At 39.4% G+C, this 23,829-nt stretch overlaps 1 protein-coding gene across 1 annotated transcript in view; it reads left to right on the top strand.

The window, feature by feature from the left end:
- The window catches only part of LOC126470693 (heat shock 70 kDa protein 14-like), a 219,503-nt gene extending 208,042 nt beyond the window's left edge, over positions 1-11,461 (top strand). The window contains exons 8-10 of the mRNA XM_050098694.1: positions 2,926-3,102; positions 10,990-11,048; positions 11,310-11,461. Of these exons, the coding sequence (XP_049954651.1) occupies positions 2,926-3,102; positions 10,990-11,048; positions 11,310-11,400 (327 nt within the window). The 3' untranslated portion in view covers positions 11,401-11,461. The remainder of the gene's footprint in view (positions 1-2,925; positions 3,103-10,989; positions 11,049-11,309) is intronic.
- Positions 11,462-23,829: the final 12,368 nt, after the last annotated feature.

Here is a 23,829-nt window from a genome sequence, read left to right on the forward strand (position 1 = left end):
GCAAACCGGTAGTGACAATAAGCATTCTAGATGGGCGAGGAGTGTCACGAGCAGCCACAACTCGTCCCTAAAGGTACATGCTCAGAGATAGCCGAACCAGTCCAGGAGGGTCAGCTTAGTGACACTGGTGAAGAAACGTGCTCTACTACCACTACAGACGACACAGGGAAGGAAGCTAGTATCAAACTGCCGATAGGACCTGACGTCACCGAGGGACAGTGTCAGTTGTGATCCTTCTGCATCAGTTTTCGGACGCTTTCAAATCCCGAGTGAAGAGCAGCCAGGGAAGCAGCCTATGGTAAAACACCGAATCGACACTAAGGATAATTCACCGATTGGCCAGCACTCGTATAAAGTTTCTCTGGTAGAATGACGGATGATCCCGGAGGAAGTGGAGATGATGCTGCGAGGTAACATCATTGAATGTTTAGTGTGTCCTCGGTCCTCTTCGATGGTCTTCTCTGACAGTCCTTGTGAAGAGCAAAGATGGCACATGGCATTTCTGTGTCAGATCTCGGGTACTGAACAATATCACAAAGGAAGATGTCTGTCCGTTGCTGTGTGTCGATGACACCCTGGACTTCTTCGACAGAGCAAAGTATTTCTCAGTTACGGACGTGCTGACAGAACATTAGAAAATCAAGGCTGACCGGGAAAATACTGCACGCCTTCCACACGCGAATGGCCTCGCAGTACACTTTAGTAACAGGTTGGCAGGTACGGTCTCGATGTACGTCAACACGGAACAGAGAGAGTGGGATCGGTACTGCCTGTAGTGACATTCGCACACGACTGAGCGAAGCGAGAAACTGAAAGCTTCTCACTTTTCTTTCTGTTCTGTGGTTGCGAGGCCAAAATGACTATGGATACCCTATTCCTGTTTCGGCTGGACGATACTCGGGATGACTAAATGAAACGCATTACAAAGACCGAAGGAGCAAAGCAGCTGGCTCGAATATAAACCCTGTATGCCCAGATTAAATACCGAATGCACTCTTAACGCCGAGCACCGACCGGTGAAGTACAGCCGAGGGGAGTCGGTACGGAGTTTTATACCTGTGCGGATAGTGAGACTATTGAAAATGTTACTGTAGTCCTAGTTTGTGTCTCGTCGTATCCTTAATCGTGTGTCGCATAATAACGTATGACATTGAGAACTGTAACCCTTTGTCACGAAGACGAAAGCACGAGTCCTCTGTGTGAAGCCCTGGTACACTCCAGAGACACACACTGACGGTGGGAGGTTCGAGAAAACTGAAGACCGACTCGAGGATCCTGGAGCTTTGAAGGGAGGGGCTACTTTCGATGCTCGTACTAGTGAAGGGGATATAATGACGTGACCACAACGTGAGAATCCACCAGCACTGCCATACGGAGGACTGTTGACGAGATCTAGATCTAGGGTGCTGTAGTCTGCTCCAGCGAGAACTAATGATGAAGCGAGCTGTGGCACGTGAAGTGTAGTGGTGTAGTGTAGTGGTTAGCATCGTCAGCGGGTGTGCTGTTGGTCACGAGTTCAGATCCGACCACCAGCAATTATTTGTTATTTAGTGTTTATCATTTCTGGGAGGTTCTAGAAATATCTTATGTTTGTAATGTTTTAATAATCTGGAGTATTAAATGTCTGTATAAATAGCTGTAGTCTCTATGCAGGAGGTCAGTTCTGGTCTGGGTACTTTGGTGTCGATAATAAACATGCTTTGAGTTCTAAGTGTCGTGTTTTTGTTTTGATGTGACAATATTTCTCACAGACAGCAGCAGTGATCCACTACAATTCCAAACTAATGGTGATGGTATGCTGTCTTATATTTAATGAGCTAAGAGTCGCATTCTGTTATCACAGTACATTTTACTTGCTTATGAGATGTACAGTTGGCACCATAGCATTGTTTAAAATGAAATGCAGCATCCATGCAGACAGGGGAAAGTTGTGGATGTATTTTTTAATGTTCTGTGACTGGGTGTCATTGACAGAAAAACTGGTTTTTCTGGAAACAGCTGCCGGTCATCTTGCAGGAAAATTGTTGGTTCCTGTTTTGAATGCTGACACTAATGACTGAGTTTGCATATTCTTCCAGTAGTTTCATTCAATGATGTTTTAGGCAGTAGGTGAAACAGTGAAGGGTTGGCATTGTGTGGTCACCTAGGGCTGATGTCTTATCAGGTTTTTTTTTTTCTGAGATAAAGAACAGTGTGCAGTAGTACAAACATCAGGTATTAATCTATAAAATTTCTAAACTATGAGCAGTTATATAGGCTTATGACCAAGGAATAATGGATAAAAATGATAATGTCCTAATTTCTTCTCATGTATATGACAGAGAGGTGTATGATGCCTTTTGTTAATACATTTGTGCTTAATAGATTTAGTGATAGTGGCTGTGTTGGAGAGACAGCATGATTGTAATCAAAACAAATGGAATAATTAGGTATAATGTGATAAGGATGCTGTGAGATCTTCTATTGGTTGTTGGAGTAACAGTTACGTGCCCTATTACAAGAACAGACAATTTTGCCAGAAAATGCTTCAAAAAGTAATAGAGAGAGAGAGAATCCTAATTAATAACTGATTTTTAAGTAGACCAAAATAATAATATTTAAATCAATTGAACAAAAAGTGTGAGAATACCTTGAATGCACCACATTTCCTGTATTGCTATTTTCAAGTTCAATTCATTGTGACATAACCTTCATCCACTTTCATGTGAGATAACATAAAACTATATAAAACCAACAAGAAATCAAATTTTTTTAAACTTTTGTCATATTTTTCTGTCAGTTTTCTTCCTAACTTCTTTTGTGTGTTTCATTTTTATCTACTAATTCACTTTGCTGTGGTTCTTATTTCTTTACTGAAATAAATATTAAAAATGTTGAATACTTTAATATGTCATTTGGCAGTTTCATGTGGTCTCTGCATTTCAGGCAAACGATGATAAAGTGTTGGTTATACCAGCACAGACACCTGTTCCGGTCAAGGTCACAAAGAGTCTTCCATTGACACTCTCAGGAGAGAGTATAGTAGTTCAGGTTCTTGAAGCTGATGATGATGATGATGATGATGATACAGACAAAGAACAGGGAGCTGTAGTTTTAGGAAATGTAAGTAAAAGTTTGTACACATTCCGTCTAATAATTTTAGTAGATTTTTTTGTAAAAATTTAGCAGACAATTTAATTTTAATTTACAAAAGTGATAACTTGGATGAGAATATTCCTTAGTGCACCTATAGGCAGTGCCGAACCCCCCCCCCCCCCCCCTCCCCTCCAGTCAAACACACACACACACACACACACACACACACACACACACACACACAAATCATAGTCGAAGTAATGAAAAAACCCTCTGTTTTAAAATATGAAACTGTGGGTACTAGCAGAGATCACCCATGAATTTCAACCACCTTAGTTCTATGAGGAGGACACTTGATTCCAAGATGATTGTGTCCCAATTCAAAGAGTGGCATTCTTAAAGAATGGTTTAATCAATATGTGAATAATTTGTTACTCTGCTAAGTTCAACAGGCACCATATTTCAACATTATTGAACACCTTTTGTGACGGGGCCCTCACACACTTAATATGTATGCGCAGTAATATTGTGCCAATATATTGCAGGAAAGTGCAAGGCCAAGAACAGCAAAATACAATTGCGCAATATTCATGCCTTTGTAGTGAACATGTTGGTGCGCAAAAATGTGGAACTCATTTGTATTGTTGCTTGCCTTGCAAAACACAAGCGGAAATTATGCAGAATAGATGAAATTAGCCTGAAAATCTTCCAGTACATGTTTCAATGGGCCACTGGCTCATTCACTGTGTCGTAGCTTCATAAACAACAAAAACTAATTAAAAATTAAACAAGGAAATTGTAAATTATTGTGTACACATGCTGTGTTTTCTGTGTGTCCTCTACTGTAACAACTGTTGCAAAAAAAAATAAAATAAAATAAAACAATTATTTACTGATTACTAATTGAAAGCTTATGTGATCTGATGTCTGTGGAGTGCAAGGAAGAAAAACATTTATGCTGACAGGACAGCTGCCCTGATCCTATTTGCCAATTCTGAAAACTGCTATAAGTAAAATAAACTTTTCTGCTGACTATCATGACACATGGGCTTCAGTTCCCTCTGCCATTTTGGACAATGAGGTATATGGCATCTGAGAAATGAAGTTTGTGCCTGTTTACAAAGTACTGCATGATGCTTTAATATACATACTCCAGCACACGCCCTGATCTTTTGTCATCTAATTTTTTCATTTCTCTGCAGAAATTCATTCAGTGTGAATTGAATTTCTCTTGATCTCAGTAGGAACTGCTGTTTATTGCACATCACTGCCCTTACATGGTACAATATACATTGCCATATAGTGAATGTGTGTCAGAATTGTTTAAAGCTCTCTAGTCTCCTTCAATATATTGTACAGACTGTCAATACTGCTCATAGAGGGTCAGTATTATTGCAAAATAAATATTGAGCATGGGAGGGCTTCTCAAGTTTTTGAGCAGATAATTCAGTACGTGCTTCCTCCTCAGTTAAAGGTTGTGAAATCCCTCTGTGGGTCCAGGGTTTAGAATAGGCCCGAGGTATTCCTGCCTGTCGTACGAAGTGACTGAAAGGAGTTTCACACGTTTTGGCCTTTATGTGATGGTCCTCTGTAGGGTTTGATCTCCATTCTTCGGATTTTCCCGAAGAGCGAGCCAACTGGGGAAGGGTGCCTTATAAGGTGGATCGTGTCCATCGTGCATTGAGATCTTTAGCCTACTTTCTTGTTGCTGCATTGCAGTCCTGCCCATTCTCCATCTCTTGGGCGAGCACATCTTCCTGGGTTCATTTTCGACCATGCACTATGCAGTGTCAATTTGTACGTCGACGATGACCATGGACTTCTTTGCACCTGATATCCAGCTCGGTAGCCAGTCCGTTGTGGTGGGTCTGCCACATACCCTGTTGGTTGTAGCCCCCCGACCACACAGGGATCGCTCTGCTGATGCCTGCGCCATTATCTCCCTATGTATGCCAAGGGGTAGATGCCCATCCTCTGGGGTATCGGGACTCCCGGCAATGGCCATCCTGCCAGGTGGCCTTTGCTACGGCTGGGTTGCGCCTGTGGGAAGCGCCCCTGGTCAGAGTGGGTGGCATCAGGGCGGATGGCACATGATGAAGCGTAGTCCATCATCTCTTACTGGTGGTGAAACACCAGCTGTCTCTAAGCGATCATGAGCTCAATTCAACGCACAGAAGTATGACCCCAAATTATTCCCCTCCCTGGCCACACCATGGGAAGAACGTCATGCTAAGGATGGCAGCGGATCTTATTCGCGCCAGTACCTTAGATGTTCGAGAGCTGATGGGGAATCTTTCATGACAATGAAGCCTCAGTTTTTTGTTGAGCATTTAGAGGACAAGTTTGGGAAGGTGGAGGACTTGTCCAAAATGAGATCTGGGTCAGTCTTGATCAAAACAGCATCTTCTGCCCAGTCATGGGAGTTACTTGCTTGTGACAAGCTGGGGGATATTTCTGTAACCATCACTTACATGGTCCAGGGTATCATATTTCACAGAGACCTTCTTTTGCAGTCCGATGATGAGCTGCGCACCAATTTAGAGCGGTGAGGTGTACATTTCGTGTGGCGTGTCGACTGGAGTCCGAAGGATAATCAGGTCGCCACCGGTGCCTTCATCTTGGCCTTTGAGGGTGATGCATTGCCCGAGAAGGTCAAGGTGATGGTCTACCGGTGTGATGTAAAGCCCTATATCCCTCCCCTGTGCTGGAAGTTCGGCCATATGTTTTCCCGCTGTACTTCTAGCGTCACATGCCGAGATTGCGGACGCCCATCACTTCCCAATACTCCATGTGCCCTGCCTCCCATCTGTGTCAGCTGTGGAGAGCACCATTTGCCTTGCTCGCCTGACTGCAGGATTCTCCAGAACGAAAGGAAAATCGTGGAGTACAAGACGCTAGACAGACTGACCTACACTGAAGCTAAGAGAAAATTTGAATGCCTGCATCCTGTGTGTATGACATAGTCTTAAGTCGCTGCTACAGAATTTCTGGCACAGTCAGCTCAGTGGTGAAGGCTGGAATTTGCATGCCAATACCACAATTGGACATTCACTGAGTGACGATAAATGGCCTTTCCAGATTAATTGGTCAGGTGACCGTTGGTGTGTATGGCATGAAACATCTGAAAGCAGGGGGTATCAGGCTGGAGGTGGGAATGGGGGTGTGGGACATTCCAGCAGAAATGCGATCTATTGGCTGGAGCCCGCTGACATCACAGTGAGGCAGCACAGCATAGCATAGCACAGCAGTTTGATTATTCAGTAAATGTACTGCACCACACTTGCTTTGGGGTGTTATTCATTCATTTTACTTTCAATTTGGTTCAATACATAGTTGAACAAATTAAATAAAGTGGCATGACAGATGTATTACACATTAGGAAATGATAATTAAGATGAAACATAACTCACTTGTTTGGTGTAGAAACAGATGGTAGTGTAGACTGTTCCACATTTCTGTTGCCGTTTATCAGATGAAGGTGAAATCCATAGCAGCTTCCTCCTTGTGCATATCTCTTTATAGTTTCCAATTTTGCTTATTGATTCAGAGACCTAATCCTTAAATGAATGTTCTTGTTCATACATAAAGAGCAATAACTGTGTGGAAACTGTTTCAAAATAGAGCACAGAGACTTTACAACATTTTTTTGTTTGCGCACTCCGTTTCCATTAAAATCAACAAATTCTCCTTCAAACTGCAACATGTTGTTTTTCCGTGCTCGTATTGGAGAGTAATGATCATCGTGAGATGTAATTGATATCCAGTCTGCAATAGACTCTTCTAATTCACTTTTTGCTACTGGAATACCTAACAATTTATCATTGTTTTGGTACTTAAATGCAGTATAACTTGCAATGTATTTCACTGCATCTGGAAGAACATCCAGAATTGCTGCACAACCACACAGTTTTACCTCATCCATACAAATTATAAAAGTGGGTGTGCGTATATATGTATGCATGTATGGGGCATTCAGAAGCCAAGCTGACTGACTACATCAAATGAAAATGTTCAGTACAAACAATTAGTTATTGAGTTATTTTAAAAAAAGCTCTAAAATTTTTCAGCATATTTAGAATAAACTGATGTTAAGGTTACGTTTTCAGCACTTTATAAATATATAAAAAAATTCAATGGCTGTCTCTCCCATAAGAAAAACTGCTTTGTATGGAGTGAGTCACACTGCCGACTGAAAGGTGTTGACAAAATATTGTGTGGTTTGAAAACAGGCAATTTTATGAAACAAATAAACACAAGCAGGACCATTTTACATGAAAAAATCACAAGTATTAATGTAAGTAATTAAATAGTACTTAATGTACAAGTAGAAAATGCGGTCTCCCCCCCACCCCCTCCCGCACACCATGGAGATCAGTCTTCATGTACTATAAAGAAGACCATGTGGAACATCAGCTAGACTTTCTAAAGGTCAGTTTCCATTTTTTGTGGGGATATTAATTTTTCCAAATGGCATTTCTGGTGAGAAAGTAGTTTTATATTGGATAACAAATGGTTCAGCCTTCTCAGTATTGATCCATCTCATTGTCAGCTAGTTAATTGTTTCACCTTCAACATTTGTTTTCCTATGGGTGATACATTTTTCTAAGTTTGCTGTTGAATGGAAGTTTTCGTGGTTCATTTCTGTTAGGTAATCAGTGTTACTTTCCTTGCAGCTAAGAACATCATCATACTGATCTCTTAGACAAAAGATGTGATGACTAGTTTTTAGTCTCTTTTTAATAAAAGAAAAATCTGTATCATTTGGAAGGTAACTGTGTCCTGGCGGAAGGAACTTTTAAGACAATAGTTTGTGTTATCTCTCGTATTTTGCAGGTATTTTATAAGGCGGAGAAAAACATTTGTGTTGCAGTTTTGATTGCTGCATGAGCGAGAGTATGTGAAAATATGTTTGCCATTACTGCCATGGAAAGTCAGGTGTTCTATTAGACAAGAGCTTATTTCTTGCAAACCTCTCGAACCACCAGTTTGGGACCATACATACATACATGTTATCTATTTTGTAATTAAACATGAACACCAAAATCATGGACATAAGAGATCTGTACGACATTTAGTTCGGGAGGTATGAGGTCATAAACAGTGAATCCGTGAAAAACTACTGCATCAAGCATGATGGTTAAATTTATTACTTCTTTGCTGCTAACTCAATTTGCAACACATTTCGGAAACAGTAATCGCATGTGCCACTGAATGTACCTAAAAGACTGTATCATTACATGACATACAGTACAGGAGATATGACATTACACACAGAGAGATTCTTGAGAAACGGCCACACCATGCATGATTTTTTAATTTATTACTTCATTACTACTAACTCTATTCACAACACATTTTGCAGACTGTATCACATATGCCACTTTATGTACCTGCAAAATTATGTCATTATACAGCATGTAGCTCAGCAGATACGATATAAACATTAAGATGCCTGAAAATGAAACTGCAGGTTGAAATTCGCTAGACATATAGTCGAAATATATGTACAAATATGCATGAAATATGTTAAATATGTGTGAAATAAATTTGACATGTAGATATACGAGCAAAGCCGTCTGTAAACAACTCATCGTAAACCCCTGGAAAAATTTCTGATTTGGTACACACACTGGTTACAATTTGGAAAGAAATACTGATGGGGTAAGAACTGCCAGTCTCTTGTTTGGATGACTGTGATAATGTGGGGAGAGAAAGGAGGAGGAGGGCAGATACTGAGGGGGGAGGAGGAGAGAGGCACAGATAGGAGGAGACGGACAGAGCTAGGGGACAGAGAGGGGAGAGGAGGAGATTGACACAGAAAGGAAATGGCAGGAGATGAACATAGAGGGGGGGGGGGGGGAGAGACTCATAGATAGAGGGGGACGAGGAAATGGACAGAGAAAGGAAAAAGGATAAGATGAGATGAACAGAGAGAGGTGGAGGAGGAGAGGGAATGAGCAGATGGACGGATGAGGAAGCAGCATATTGACAGGGTGGTGGTGGGGGGAGGAGGAGGATATGGACAGAAAGAGGAATGGGAGGAGGTGGTTAGACAGAGACAGGGGGAAGGAGGTGGACTAATAGAAGATTGGAATAAATACGTACCATGGCAATTCCAAATACTCAGCTAGCATGTTAATAAATTTTCTTAGACATTCACAGCTTCTGGGATTTCTCGCGTTGGTGATCCCTTGACAACATTTATACAGAGTTAATTTGTAATAAAACTTAGGGATACAGAATCTGGGTCGACATGCACTGAAAAAGACTCTGCATTTAACTCTTCAGTAATTGGTGTGTTTCCAGAGAAGGAAGTATCACTTGCATTACCTGGAAATTTAAGGAGACACACCTCATTTCTCTCTTCAAATACAAAATATTTCTAATCCTCATACCCTAGGAGAAAATTTTTCCAAGCGATCTTCATTTAGTCTGGAAGTTAATATGTAGCTGACTTTCATACTTTTTAGACTTTCAAAAAGTCCAAAGAGAGATCTTATTGACGTAATGAAACCTTTTTCGAAAGGCAACAAACTGTCTCTATCACCACCTTGCACTCGGGAACAAATGTCTAGGAGTCTCTTTAGAGTATTCTCCTGAATTGTGACATTCATTCCACATCCCCGTTGCAGAGGTGAGCATTCATCTTTTGGAACTCTTAGAGCTCGAGAAATCAAAGACACCAATAACGAATTCATTCTGCTTTGCACGTCGTCTTAGATTTAAGTGTGCTTCAGTGATGTGGTGTGTTGTCATTAGGTCACTTTTTTATGTTTAAAAATTTATTTTAAGATAATTTTTTAGCTATAATTAATTGGAGTGTTATTTATGCTCTTGCTTCTTACCTCTTTGCTTACATCCTGGCTTTGTGTAGTTTATTCTCCATGTCAGTTTGTGCTGGGGATTGCTTTGGGTAGTAGCTTCCTTCTGGAAAGTAACCCTAGAAGTTTGTTTCTTGAATCTCATTCATAATCTTCAGGCCAAAATTGAATTGAACGTGCATGTACAGTTACCACATTCACTTTGGCTGCATGTTTGTGTCGAACTGTTGCTCATCTTTGGGAAATGCGTGATAAATAATGTTTGTTATCTTTTGAGCAATATTAATGCATTGTGCCACAGCCCAATTTCAGTGACCCTTGCTCACGATTGACACAAAACAAGTTATTTTCTTTACACGCACAGCCACAACAGTTCTCAAAGTGACATCAAGGCGTACAGAGGCGTCGAAGAACTTCTTGCTCACCAGGAGCCAGAATGGTTTACCTCCTTATTCTGTTGTCCGTGGGAGGAGGGAACATTATGGTCTGGGGAATGTTTTCATGGCATTCCCTTGATGATCTTATCATTGTGGAAGAGAGAGTGCAGCAATGAAAGTATGCATCTATTCTTGGGGGACCATGTTCGCCCTTACTTGCAATTTGTTTTTCCTAGGCACGTTCACATGTACCAGCAGGACAAGGTGCATGTCGCACAGCTCACTTTACACATGTGTAGTTCGAAGAGGGCCAGGATGAGTTGACTGTGCTCTCCTGGCCACCAAACTCCCCAGATTTAAACCCGATCAAGAATCTCTGGGACAACCTCAATCAGGCTGTTTGTGCCATGGATCCTCGACCGTGAAACCTAGCCTAGCTGGCCACAGCACTGGAGCTGGCATGGCTCCACATCCCTGTTGGCACCTTCCAGAACCTTATTGACACTTTTCTTGCATGTCCTGCAGTGGTCCGACACTGTGTGTGTGTGTTCTTGCAATAATTATATCAGTTATCAGCATCACTCAGTTCAGTTTGTGTATATATTGTTATTTTTGCAATTTGTTTAAACATTATGTTGAAGTCGAAGAATATGTTTTTAATAAAGCAAGCAGTAGCTTTAAATGTCCTATACAGTAAATGCAATAAATTGTTTCAGCTGACGCTTGATGATGTGTCGGCTTCCAGCAGTTTAACTGCTGAAATAAATGTAAACAGGTATGTAAATTTCATATTTTTGATTGTGAAGAGGGAGGTGGTTGTTGTTATTTTAATGTATGAATAGTCAGCAAATAAATGTATGCCTACCACATATTTGACCAGTTGACTGACCCGCATTTTTTTCTTTTTTATTTATTTTTTTAAATTTTTATTATTTGCTGATGTTCAAAGTTTAAAAATTTATTTTTATGGTATGTGTTGCAACTTTGCTTTGCTACTCTGTTGCCTTTGATATTCATTCACTTTTCTCCCTTTTAGTATTGGAAGTTTGCATGCAAGCATAACTGATACTGCAACACAGAAGAAATCTTCCTTTCGACGAGGTCCTCCGGCATCAGATGGACAATAATTCATTTGAAAAATTATATGTTGATATTGCCTGTGATATTAAAATAAAATGTTTTCATATACTTATTGAGCATTCAGCCATCCTCTCCCCTTTCTCTCCTTACTTGTTAACAGTAGTAATTAGAGACTGGTTTATATGCATTTGGATGTTGCTTATGCATTGGCATATTTGGCTCCTTCTCACTGGTTACTGCATATTTTGACTAAAAACTAGTGACGATGCATATTTTCACCTATGTTTACAATATTTTAAAAATTTAGATGGGCAGTCTCTAGCTCGATCTAGTTTTGATGTCTTACAGATTGACCGCAACCTAGAACTGCATGCAATCACTAACCGAGAGGCCACTGCATAGTGAAATCATTACAGAAGAGGAACAGGAACAGGCAGACAGTCAATGCTCCTGCACTGGCTAATCCAGGTTAATCCCCTCCACTGTCATACCGTACGCGTCGGTAACAGTTGAATTAAACTAATCAAGCTTTCAGTCGCATGTCCGTGGTTTCAGTTTAGCTTTCCATTTACACACAGTTGAACGTGTTTACAACATGTTGTGTGCCATGTTGCCTGAAAAAAGAAACGTCATTTCGTGGATAGCTGACCATCCTGAAACATTTACATATGACGAAATTGCTTTATATTGTCAAGTTTGTGAGAGAAACGTTCCGTGCAAAAAAAAAAAAAAAAAAGTTTCAAATAGACCAGCATGTCAAGACAAGTCGTCGTATCACAGGAATGCAGAAGAAAGGACCAGCAAGTTGCAGTACCAGGGATTTGTCCAAAGGAAAACAAAAAGTTGGTTGAACATGGATGTGTGTGAAGCATTCACTGCAAGCAACATTCCTCTTCACAAACATACAAACCCTATCCTCAAAGGCTTCCTGCACAAATAATGCTTAAATCATAATATATACCAGATGAATCAACACTGCATAAAAATTACATACCGACAATTTACGTAAATGTTCTGGAAGAAATACACTATGAACTCGAGGACAGCATTATCTGGATTTCAGTTGATGAAACTACAAACACTTGTGGCCTTTACATTGCAAACTTAATTGTTGGTGCTTTAAAAGAAGAGCCTTCTTCTACCTATTTAGCGGCCTGCAAAGAACTTGAAAAAGTAGATCATCCTATGATTGCCAGATTTGTGAATGAGGGTATTAGAAAAATATTTCCAGAATCTTCTGCAGATGAAAGGGTGTTTGTGTTTATTTCAGATGCTGCTCCCTATATGATCAAAGCAGGAAAAGCCCTCAGTGTTTTATCCCAATTTGATTAATGGGACGTGCTTTGCTCATTGAGTACATCACCTTGCTGAAGGAGTACGTTCCACATTTGTGAATGTCAATAAACTGATTTCATCCTCAAAGACAGTGTTTCTAAAGGCTCCTGTTTGCATCAAGACGTACAAAGAAAAAAACACCAAACGTGCCTTGACCTTCCGAACCAGTGGTAACTCGTTGGGGTATGTGGGTTGAAGCTGTGTTTTTTTTAAATGAACATTTTGAGGCCATTAGAGGGATAGTAAACAATTTCGATAGTGCAGAGACGTTGGCAGTTTGCCAGTGCAAGGAAGCTTTTAATGATTCCTGTATTAAAAAAGACATTGCTGTGATTAGTACTCATTTTTTCCCATATACCTGCAAGTATTAAAAAGCTTGAAACTCAAGGTTTGGCATTGAATGAATCTATTCAGTTAATGAATAAAATTATTCTAGTGAACTCCTCATTGCTGGAGGTATTCCCAAGAAAAGTTCGAAAACATTTTAAACAATAATCCAGGCTTTGAACCCTTGTGCCAATTTGATAGTTTTATTAATGCAACAGGTGAACTTTTACCAGAAACCATAAGTGCCAACATATTGTAACTGTGGGCATGTATAGTGTCAGTATAAGTGGGTATAATTTGGCATCTTACACTTGTAGATATAGGATGGATGAAGGAGTTTCAATTTTCATAAAACAAGGGTTAAATGCAAAACTGTAGAAGTAAGCAAATTTTGTGTTGATCTGCACTTTGAGTTTTGTGCATGTGAACTTCAGCTAGATAATGTAGTATTGATATTAGCAACAGTCTACAGGTCCCCATTAGGAGACTGGGAGCTATTCATGAAAAAGTCTGTCGGACAAAAAGTAGTAGTTATTAGTCTGTGGTGATTTCAATGTAAACTTTCTAAGTAATTCTGATAGGGAAAGTGAACTATAAGTGTTATTAACAACATATAACTTAGAATCAGTGATCAGTTTCCGTACATGTATAGCGCAGGACAGTAGCTCGCTAATAGATAATGTATTTGTACAGAAAGAGGATGTATAACACACGCTTTCCCTGTGGTATATGGATTGTTAGACCATGATGCACAACTGATTAACTTACAGAACCTAACAGGGTGTAGAGTCCAGAAACCATTAAGTAAAAGTGTGAGCTCGCTCAACCCGGCATCTATAGAGCACTTCAGAGAAAGCTTAAGAAATGTTAATTGGGGAGATGTATATAATGAGCCAAATGCTAATGATAAATGCAACACATTTCTTGATAAATTTATATCCCTTTTTGAACATTGATTCCCAAAGAAAATTACTAAATGTAACACCACACACTTTTCAAAGAAACCTTGGATTACTACAGGTATTAAAGTGTCTTCATAAAGGGAAAGAAAACTGTGTGAGACAGCAAGAACTAGCAAAGATCCAGCAGTAGTTTTACACTATAAAAATTATTGTAACATACTAAGAAAAGTTGTAAGGGAATCAAGAAATATATATGTTAGAGAAGAAATTAACAACTCCGTAAAAAAATCAAATCGATATGGAATGTTGTTAGGAGGGAGACACGAAAAGTAACTGCTGGGGTTGAATGAGAGCATCCTAACCAACAGTACACAAGTAGCTAATGTATTTAACAACCATTTCTTAAGTGTAGGAGAAAAAATTGGTGAGAGCAGTTCAAAAGAAAAAGCCAGACAGTACATGGAAGAGTCTGTTTTGATAAAATGTAGTCACATTAACTTTCACCTAACAGCCTCTTGTGAAATAAGTAAAATTATTAAATCTTTGAAAAATAAATGTTCTGTTGGAGTAGATGAATCTCTAATAAGATATTAAAACAATTGGAGCAATTACAGCTGATGTTCTGATTCACACATGTAATGCATCACTAACTCAAGGTATTTTCCCAGACAGGTTAAAATATGCCATTGTCAGGCCTCTCTACAAAAGGGGGACACCACAGATGACAATAATTATCGGTCAGTATCCTTGCTTAGAGCATTTTCAAAAATCTTCGAGAAAGTAATGTACTCGAGTGGTTAGCCATCTCAACAGTAATGGGATACTTAGTAAATCACAGTTTGGATTTCAAAAATGCTGTTCCACTGAGACAGCAATATACAATTTCATTGTCCACATAATATAGTCTTTAAATAGTAAAATGTCACCAATAGGAATTTTCTGTGACTTTTCCAAAGCATTTTATTGTATGAACCATGACATTATGTTACAGAAATTACAACTATACGGTATAAATGGAATAGCATACGAGTCATACCTATGGAACAGGAAGCAAAAAGTTTCCTTACATAGGTCCAGTGAATTAAATAAGTTTGCCACTTCATCTAACTGGGATGAAATTACATTAGGTGTTCCACATGGTTCAATCATGGGTCCCCTTCTGTTCTTGATATATGTGAACGACCTCCCTTCCTATCTGAAACAGGAAGCTGAACTTACACTGTTTGCTGATGATACAGGCATAATTATTAATCCAGTTAAAGAAACTCCAATTGAAAATTATACAAATAAGGTCTTTGGAAAAGTCATTAATTGGTTTTCTGCGAATGGGCTTGCTCTAAACTTTGAAAAAACACAGTAAATCCAATTTTCTGCTGCAAAAAGTACAGTTTCTTCAATAAATATAACACATCAACAGAAGTCAGTAGACAGGGTAGAGCATACTAAGTTTTTGGGTGTACATATAGATGAGAATCTTCATTGGAAAATTCATATTTTGGATCTTCTAAAGCGACCAGGCTCAGCAACTTTTGCAATCAGAATAATTGCCTATTTTGAGGATATAGAAATTAGTAAGCTAACATGCTTTGCATACTTTCACTTTCTGATGTCATACGGAATAATATTTTGGGTAACTAAACATTTAGACAAAAAGTATTCACTGCTCAAAAGAAAGTGGTTAGAATAACTTATGGGGTTCATAGTCGCACATAATGTAGGCATCTTTTTAAAAGATTGGGAATTCTTACAACAGCCTTGCAGTACATTTACTTACTAATGAAATTTGTTCTCAACAACATGGACCACTTTAAAAACTACAGTGACATTCATGATTATAATACCATAAAAAAGAAAGACTTACACTATCCTTTACTCAACCTATCATTGCCACCGAAAGGGGTAAAATATGCTGCTATAAAAATTTTCGACAAATTACCAGATGAAATAAAATGTCTGACAGACTGCAGTAATAGCTTCAAAAATAAATTGAAATCATATCTCCTTGACAACTCCTCCTATACCATAGATGAATTCTTGAAGAGGAGTAAATAAATACATAAGTATAGTATATCCATTTTGTGCAATTTAAAGGAATGGGGTAAATAATAGAAATATTACTCTTTAACTTAGTATTGTGTAAAAAAATCTTATTTCATATGTGCATTGCTTGTGGACTTGACACGTTCCACATGATAACGGCTACTGTACCGTGTGATTGATCAATGGAACATGTAAAAAAAAAAAAAAAAAAAACAACCCAAATTCAAATACTGCTCGGTTATCTCAGTTGATGTAGAAAGGTCATTTTCTGCTTATAAAAATGCTCTGAGTGATCAAAGACACAATCTTACTACCGAACATTTGGAACAGTACGTGGTTGTTTATGTTTACAGTAGTAGAAAAATGTAAAATAAATTGTGAATGATTTGGTCCAATAGTATTAACTAAAAGTTAATGCTGTTCAAAAAAATTTGTGATTGTATGTTGTTTTTTAAATAAAATATTTCGGAGTTTTTGAGCATGACCCTCTGCATGCGATATATCTCGAAGTTGGTCCTGTACATATCGATTTTTTCGCTGCGACTCACTCGTACCACATCTGCTTGTTACCAACAACAATAGCAAAGAAGGAACAGTTCTTGAAACATGGTATGCATCCCCATTTTGCAAATTTTTATAAAATAATTACAGAAAGGTCTCCTTCCTAACCTCTACCAGAAAGTATTCGGAAAATGATGTCAGCTTTCTAAATGTACAGATTTTTCGTGTGGCCAGTGCTCTTCCTCATAATTGATAGGCACAGGTTCGACTTTGAGATATAATGCACACAGCAACCATGTTTTTTTTTATTATTTGTGCTTGCATATTTCATCAATTTTCATGCATTTTTAAGCACGTTTCATGCATATTTTAAGGTTTTTATTATGCATATAATCCGGTCTCTAGAAATAATACTTTAAATTGCAAATTATGTATCAAGAAAACATAGGTGTGTGTTCGTTGATTCATAGGGTTTTGGTAGAAATGTAATGTACCATTGATCATGTTTCTTGAACACTAGTAAGTGTTACACATATCATGGATTTATTTCAGGATGCATCAGGATGAGTAGTTATGGGGTGTGGGAACATTAATGCCAATATACGTAATTCAGTTTGTTGTAAAAGTCTTTACTCCTTACCGCTATTACATGTATGTGTGATCACATTGAGCAGAGTGCTGGAAGAATGACTGATAATTACAAGCCTATACATGCTTCCACACTTCTAGTCATTTGCTTGCTATGTCTCTGACATGTTCATTGCTGCTGCCTCTTGCTGATGTTGCATAGTCAAACTGCGAGGTCATTCACACATTGTAGATAGTTTCACAAGAGCTGAGTGGCAGTATGAACCTTCATGTTGTAAACACAGGATGTATTGTGTGTCCCACAAATCATGCCCACTGACAACATAATAACTTCCAATTTTCGCGGTAGTTCGATGAACTGTTTCGAGCTGTACATTCCTCTCAGGGAATTTGCGTCACCATTAGCTCATTAATTATCAGCAATCTGCGTACTTGCTGTAACAAGTTGGAAGTAAAATTGGAAACTTGGTTGCTACTTGTAGAAGACAGTGAGCTCTATTGGAAGATCCAGTGTAACTAATAATACGCACCACTTTGGTCCAGAATTGGTACCATTATCTTGAAAAGTGATCTAGAATGGTCAAAATATAATGATTCTCATTTTTTTGATTTTGCTAAGGAACAAGTAATATCCAAATCCACACATTCAAAAAGTTTCTGGGAGTTCTTGTAGAGATCATTTTGTTTTGCCCATATCATTCTGCTTATTCCATAATCATAACATGGAACATAACTGTAAGCATCTGCTTTCCAGTTTGACTGCCAGTAGAGTTGCACTACTCATAGGTTACTTGCTCTTTCGCGTCTGTCTTGGGAATGGACTGCCATGACTTTCTGTTAACACTTGTTCTCATAGGCTTTCAGGTACAACAATAAGGTTACATTTATCACTGCTCTTGTAAGGTGTTACGCCAACTACTTCAAATTTAGAATCTTGTTTCCAGGATTGAAAGTACATATTGACTTATCACATGTTCATCAATTTTGTTCTCTGCCTTTTGAGGAACACACTCTGACGCTCTTACTTAATTAGTTCACATTACTGTGTAGTTTTCAATGTCGATGAACTACTGTGAATTGGTACTCACCTAAATGTGATGCCCACCTAGGTAATCTACTTCTGGGATCCTTCAGTTTTAGTAGCCAATTCAGTTCTGCATGATACGTGATGGCAGTGAATTCTTTTCTCACTTGTGGTGGTGGTGGTGGTGGTGGTGGTGGTCTTAAGTCCTGAGACTGGTTTGATGCAGATCTCCATGCTACTCTAGCCTGTGCAAGCTTCATCTCCTACTACCTACTGCAGCCTACATCCTTCTGAATCTGCTTAGTGTATTCATCTCTTGGTCTCCCTCTACGATTTTTACCCTCCACGCTGCTCTCCAGTACAAAATTGGTGATCCCTTGATGCCTTAGAACATGTCCTACCAACCGATCCCTTCTTCTAGTCAAGTTGTGCCACAAACTTCTCTTCTCCCCAATCCTATTCAACACCTCTTCATTAGTTATGTGATCTACCCATCTAATCCTCAGCATTCTTCTGTAGCACCACATTTTGAAAGCTTCTATTCTCTTCTTGTCCAAACTATTTATCATCCATGTTTCACTTCCACACATGGCTACACTTCATACAAATACTATCAGAAACGTCTTCCTGACACTTAAATCTATACTCGATGTTAACAAATTTCTCTTCTTCAGAAACGCTTTCCTTGCCATTGCCAGTCTACATTTTACATCCTCTCCACTTCGACCATCATCAGTTATTATGCTCCCCAAATAGCAAAACTCCTTTACTACTTTAAGTGTCTCATTTCCTAATCTAATTTCCTCAGCATCACCCGACTTAATTCGACCACATTACATTATCCTCGTTTTGCTTTTGTTGATGTTCATCTTATATCCTCCTTTCAAGACACTGTCCATTCCGTTCAACTGCTCTTCCAAGTCCTTTGCTGTCTCTGACAGAATTACAATGTCTTTGGCGAACCTAAAAGTTTTTATTTCTTCTCCATGGATTTTAATACCTACTCCAAATTTTTCTTTTGTTTCCTTTACTGCTTGCTCAATATACTGATTGAATAGCATCGGGGAGAAGCTACAACCCTGTCTCACTCCCTTCCCAACCGCTGCTTCCCTTTCATGCCCCTCGACTCTTACAACTGCCATCTGCTTTCTGTACAAATTGTAAATAGCCTTTCGCTCCCTGTATTTTACCCCTGCCACCTTCAGAATTTGAAAGAGAGTATTCCAGTCAACATTGTCAAAAGCTTTCTCTAAGTCTGCAAATGCTAGAAACATAGATTTGCCTTTCCTTAATCTTTCTTCTAAGATAAGTCGTAGGGTCAGTATTGCCTCATGTGTTCCAACATTTCTGCGGAATCCAAACAGATCTTCCCTGAGGTCGGCTTCTACCAGTTTTTCCATTCACCTGTAAAGAATTTGCGTTAGTATTTTGCAGCTGTGACTTATTAAACTGATAGTTCGGCAATTTTCACATCTGTCAACACCTGCTTTCTTTGGGATTGGAATTATTATATTCTTCTTGAAGTCTGAGGGAGTTTCGCTTGTCTCATACATCTTGCTCACCAGATGGTAGAGTTTTGTCAGGACTGGCTCTCCCAAGGCTGTCAGTAGTTCTAATGGAATGTTATCTACTCCCGGGGCCTTGTTTCTACTTAGGTCTTTCAGTGCTCTGTCAAACTCTTCACACAGTATCACATTTCCCATTTCATCTTCATCTACCTCTTCCATTTCCATAATATTGTCCTCAAGAACATCGCCCCTGTATAGACCCTCTATATACTCCTTCCACCTTTCTGCTTTCCCTTCTTTGCTTAGAACTGGGTTTCCATCTGAGCTCTTGATATTCATGCAAGTGGTTCTCTTTTCTCCAAAGGTCTCTTTAATTTTCCTGTAGGCAGTATCTATCTTACCCCTCGTGAGATAAGCCTCTACATCCTTACATTTGTCCTCTAGCCATCCCTGCTTAGCCATTTTATGCTTCCTGTCGATCTCATTTTTGAGACGTTTGTATTCCTTTTTGCCTGCTTCACTTACTGCAGTTTTGTATTTTCGCCTTTCATCAATTAAATTCAATATTTCTTCTGTTACCCAAGGATTTCTACTAGCCCTCGTCTTTTTACCTACTTGATCCTTTGCTGCCTTCACTACTTCATCCCTCAAAGCTACCCATTCTTCTTCTACTGTATTTCTTTCCCCCATTCCTGTCAATTGTTCCCTTCTGCTCTCCCTGAAACTCTGTACAACCTCTGGTTCTTTCAGTTTATCCAGGTCCCATCTCCTTAAATTCCCACCTTTTTGCAGTTTCTTCAGTTTTAATCTACGGTTCATAACCAATAGATTGTGGTCAGAGTCCACATCTGCCCCTGGAAATGTCTTACAATTTAAAATCTGGTTCCTAAATCTCTGTCTTACCATTCTATAATCTATCTGAAACCTTCTAGTATCTCCAGGGTTCTTCCATGTATACAACCTTCTTTCATTATTCTTGAACCAAGTGTTAGCTACAATTAAATTACGCTCTGTGCAAAATTTTACCAGGTGAATTCCTCTTGCGTTTCTTACCCCCAATCCATATTCACCTACTATGTTTCCGTCTCTTCCTTTTCCTACTGTCAAATTCCAGTCACCCATGACTATTAAATTTTTGTTTCCATTCACTACCTGAATAATTTATTTTATCTCATCATACATTTCATCAATTTCTTCATCTGCAAAGCTAGTTGGCATATAAACTTGTACTACTGTAGTAGGCGTTGGCTTCGTGTCTATCTTGGCCACAATAATGTGTTCACTATGCTGTTTGTAGTAGCTTAGCCGCATTCCTATTTTTTTATTCATTATTAAACCTACTCCTGCATTACCCCTATTTGATTTTGTATTTATAACCCTGTATTCACCTGACCAAAAGTCTTGTTCGTCCTGCCACCGAACTTCACTAATTCCCACTATATCTAACTTTAACCTATCCATTTCCCTTTTTAAATTTTCTAACCTACCTGCTCGATTAAGGGATCTGACATTCCACGCTCCGATCCGTGGAACGCCAGTTTTCTTTCTCCTGATGACGACGTCCACTTGAGTAGTCCCCACCTGGAGATCCGAATGGGGGACTATTTTACGTCCGGAATATTTTACCCAAGAGGATGCCATCATCATTTTTTTTTTCCTCACTAGAAAATGTCAATTGTAATTTATTGCATAGAGAAGCTCACATAGTTCCTTTTTCCATTGTCATTCCGCTCTGTTCAGAAGGTGAGAAGCAAATGCGCTCACATTCAGTCAAACGTGTGTCAATTCGGTATAGCATAACTGTGTTGTTTCACAGTTTTGGTATTACCTCACAGACACTAGCATTCGTTTGAGTCTGATTTTTAGAATTTCCGTTGCAGCCATAATTGGGAAGACCAAATTGGATTTCTCATTGTGCTACATTGATCTGAGCATGGTTAGCTACTGGGAAATCTAACACCAACATGTACTTTTCTCATGTTTTTCTCTGTTTATCACTTTTCTGAAGCATATTCATCTTGGTCTGTCAGGAAGTCAAATCACAACTTCCCTTCAGTTGTGCACCCAGGTGCCATTTAACCCTTTAGCTGTACAACTTGGCCGCCACCAACTTTCTTCCTTGATTACACAGAACATATCACAGAAATCTGATCCCCTGTATTTTCACCATGATAAATTGCATTAATCAGCAGACCTTTGTGCGGTCATTAGTTGAGCTCACAGTAACTTTTGCTTTTTGGTAGGCTGAAGTAATGTTGGTCCTTCCTTTCCCTCTATCATTTAACATACTCCTACCAAAGCCCCCCCCCCCATTCGTGGCCATATCTTCTGTGTTCCCCTTCTTGTAGTTTTGTGAAATGTGTCCTCCACTCTACAGGCAAAACATTGAATTTTGTCTTACATGAAGTTGTACTTTGTTGGCTGCTCCTACAATAGTTTGTTTCTGGTTATGGTTTGAAAACAGGATGATCCAGTTTCTCATTAAGTTGAGGCCTCCATAGCTCTTCTATGAATTGAGCTACCATTTGTATTGTTTCTTCAAATGTCTTGCAGTGTTCCAGTCTAACCGTGCGACCAGCTTTACTGTGTAGACCATTCAAAAATGTATGTTATGCCCTTTGTTCAGCTTCAAACAGTTCTGCCTCATTGCGTGAATTGTTCTCTCTATGGTTCTGTGTGTTAACATTAATTTTCCTATTGATGCTCAGTGGCGTCTCTGTCCAAAATATGCGTATTTTGGAGTAGCTCCCGTGCTTTTCTTCTTGTTCTGTTGCACAAGTGACTGTTTAAATTGGTCCTATATAGCTTAACAACTGTGTATATAATCACATGTGACAAGACAGATTGCACCATCATGGATTCAAAGCTTTGCCATGGTCTTTTTCTGAGAGTCACTCCAGAATCCTAGGCTGCTGCATTCTAGAATTTACCAAAAAGCAGGTGAACATCCCGATCTTATCTTCAGAAAAAAATCGGAAATGTAGGGATCAAAGAAATGTTCTCCAGATCCAGAGTGGTGCACAGTGGCGTGCTTTTGCGACCCAGTCCACCACATACGACACGGCCATTCAGTGCTACGGAGGGGCACGAGCGCTGAGTGACGTGCGGAAGCAGCACGTGTGTCCTGCCATCAGCTACCCTTACTTTTTTGTTCTCAGGCACTATGCTCATATTTATGAGATATATTTTAAATGACTACAGTGAGTGTTTCATGATGGCTTCATGTGTTACTTTTGAAACAACATTCTTGATTTTTTGTTCTGATTATTATTCATTGCAGTGGGTCATCAGGCACATTTTTTCTTTTATTTTCAGCAGGTATTTGCAGTTTCATTCTTGCAATGTGTAGATGGGGTCCACCTGAACAAATACTTCTCATTAAGTCTCTCGTGCAACGAGGTCCTGTCAGAAAGTGTCGGCTTCTTTTCTGTTACAAAGAAAATTATTTCTAAATCAGAATTTTACATGCCCATTCAACAGAGTGGTCCCAAATTAGCCTAATGCAATATTCACTATATAGATATGTATTATTTCTGCTGCATGGTGTTTGCAGTAAGTGGGAATCAGGACGGTGCTGTCACTGATGGAGTACTGGCTATCTTGTTTTGCTGTCCTTGTTAACACATATTGGTAAAACGAATATCCCACTATACTAATTTGTCATCAGTCTGTCAAATGGGCATGTAAAATTCATTTTGTTTGTAATGGGAAGCAAAGCGATGCTTTCCATCGAAGCTGGACATTGCTTGAAAGACGTGACGGGTACCAAAATATATGCGGAAACAATAGAGAAAATGTGCCTGCTGACTCTCGGGTGAGACACCCTTACAAAAATTACAATCAAGACACTTGTGATTAAAGACATATATTGTTCAAAATACTAACTTCAAAACACAACTCCCCCTGCAGGTCCGGGGGTTAGAATAGGCCCGAGGTATCCCTGCCCATCGTAAGATACGACTAAAAGGAGTGTCTCATTGTTCAGCCCTATAAGTCCAGGTCCCATGTTACGGGTTGACCTGCCACTTTCCAAATTCTACAGAAGTGTGGGCCATATGGGGAAGGACACCTTAAGTGGCGCATGAGTGCCCTTAGATTCAATCTCCTGAACCTCTTGTCATGGCTCTGGATCTTCACCTGCCATTCAACTATTTGGGTGAGGACACTTTCTGGGATATGTCATCTTCTTCCATTGTTTCCTGTCCTCTTTCACCCCCATGACAGGATTGGATTTCTCTGTACCCAATATCC

The sequence above is a fragment of the Schistocerca serialis genome, chromosome 3 (assembly GCF_023864345.2).
Source record: "Schistocerca serialis cubense isolate TAMUIC-IGC-003099 chromosome 3, iqSchSeri2.2, whole genome shotgun sequence".
NCBI lineage: Eukaryota > Metazoa > Arthropoda > Insecta > Orthoptera > Acrididae > Schistocerca > Schistocerca serialis.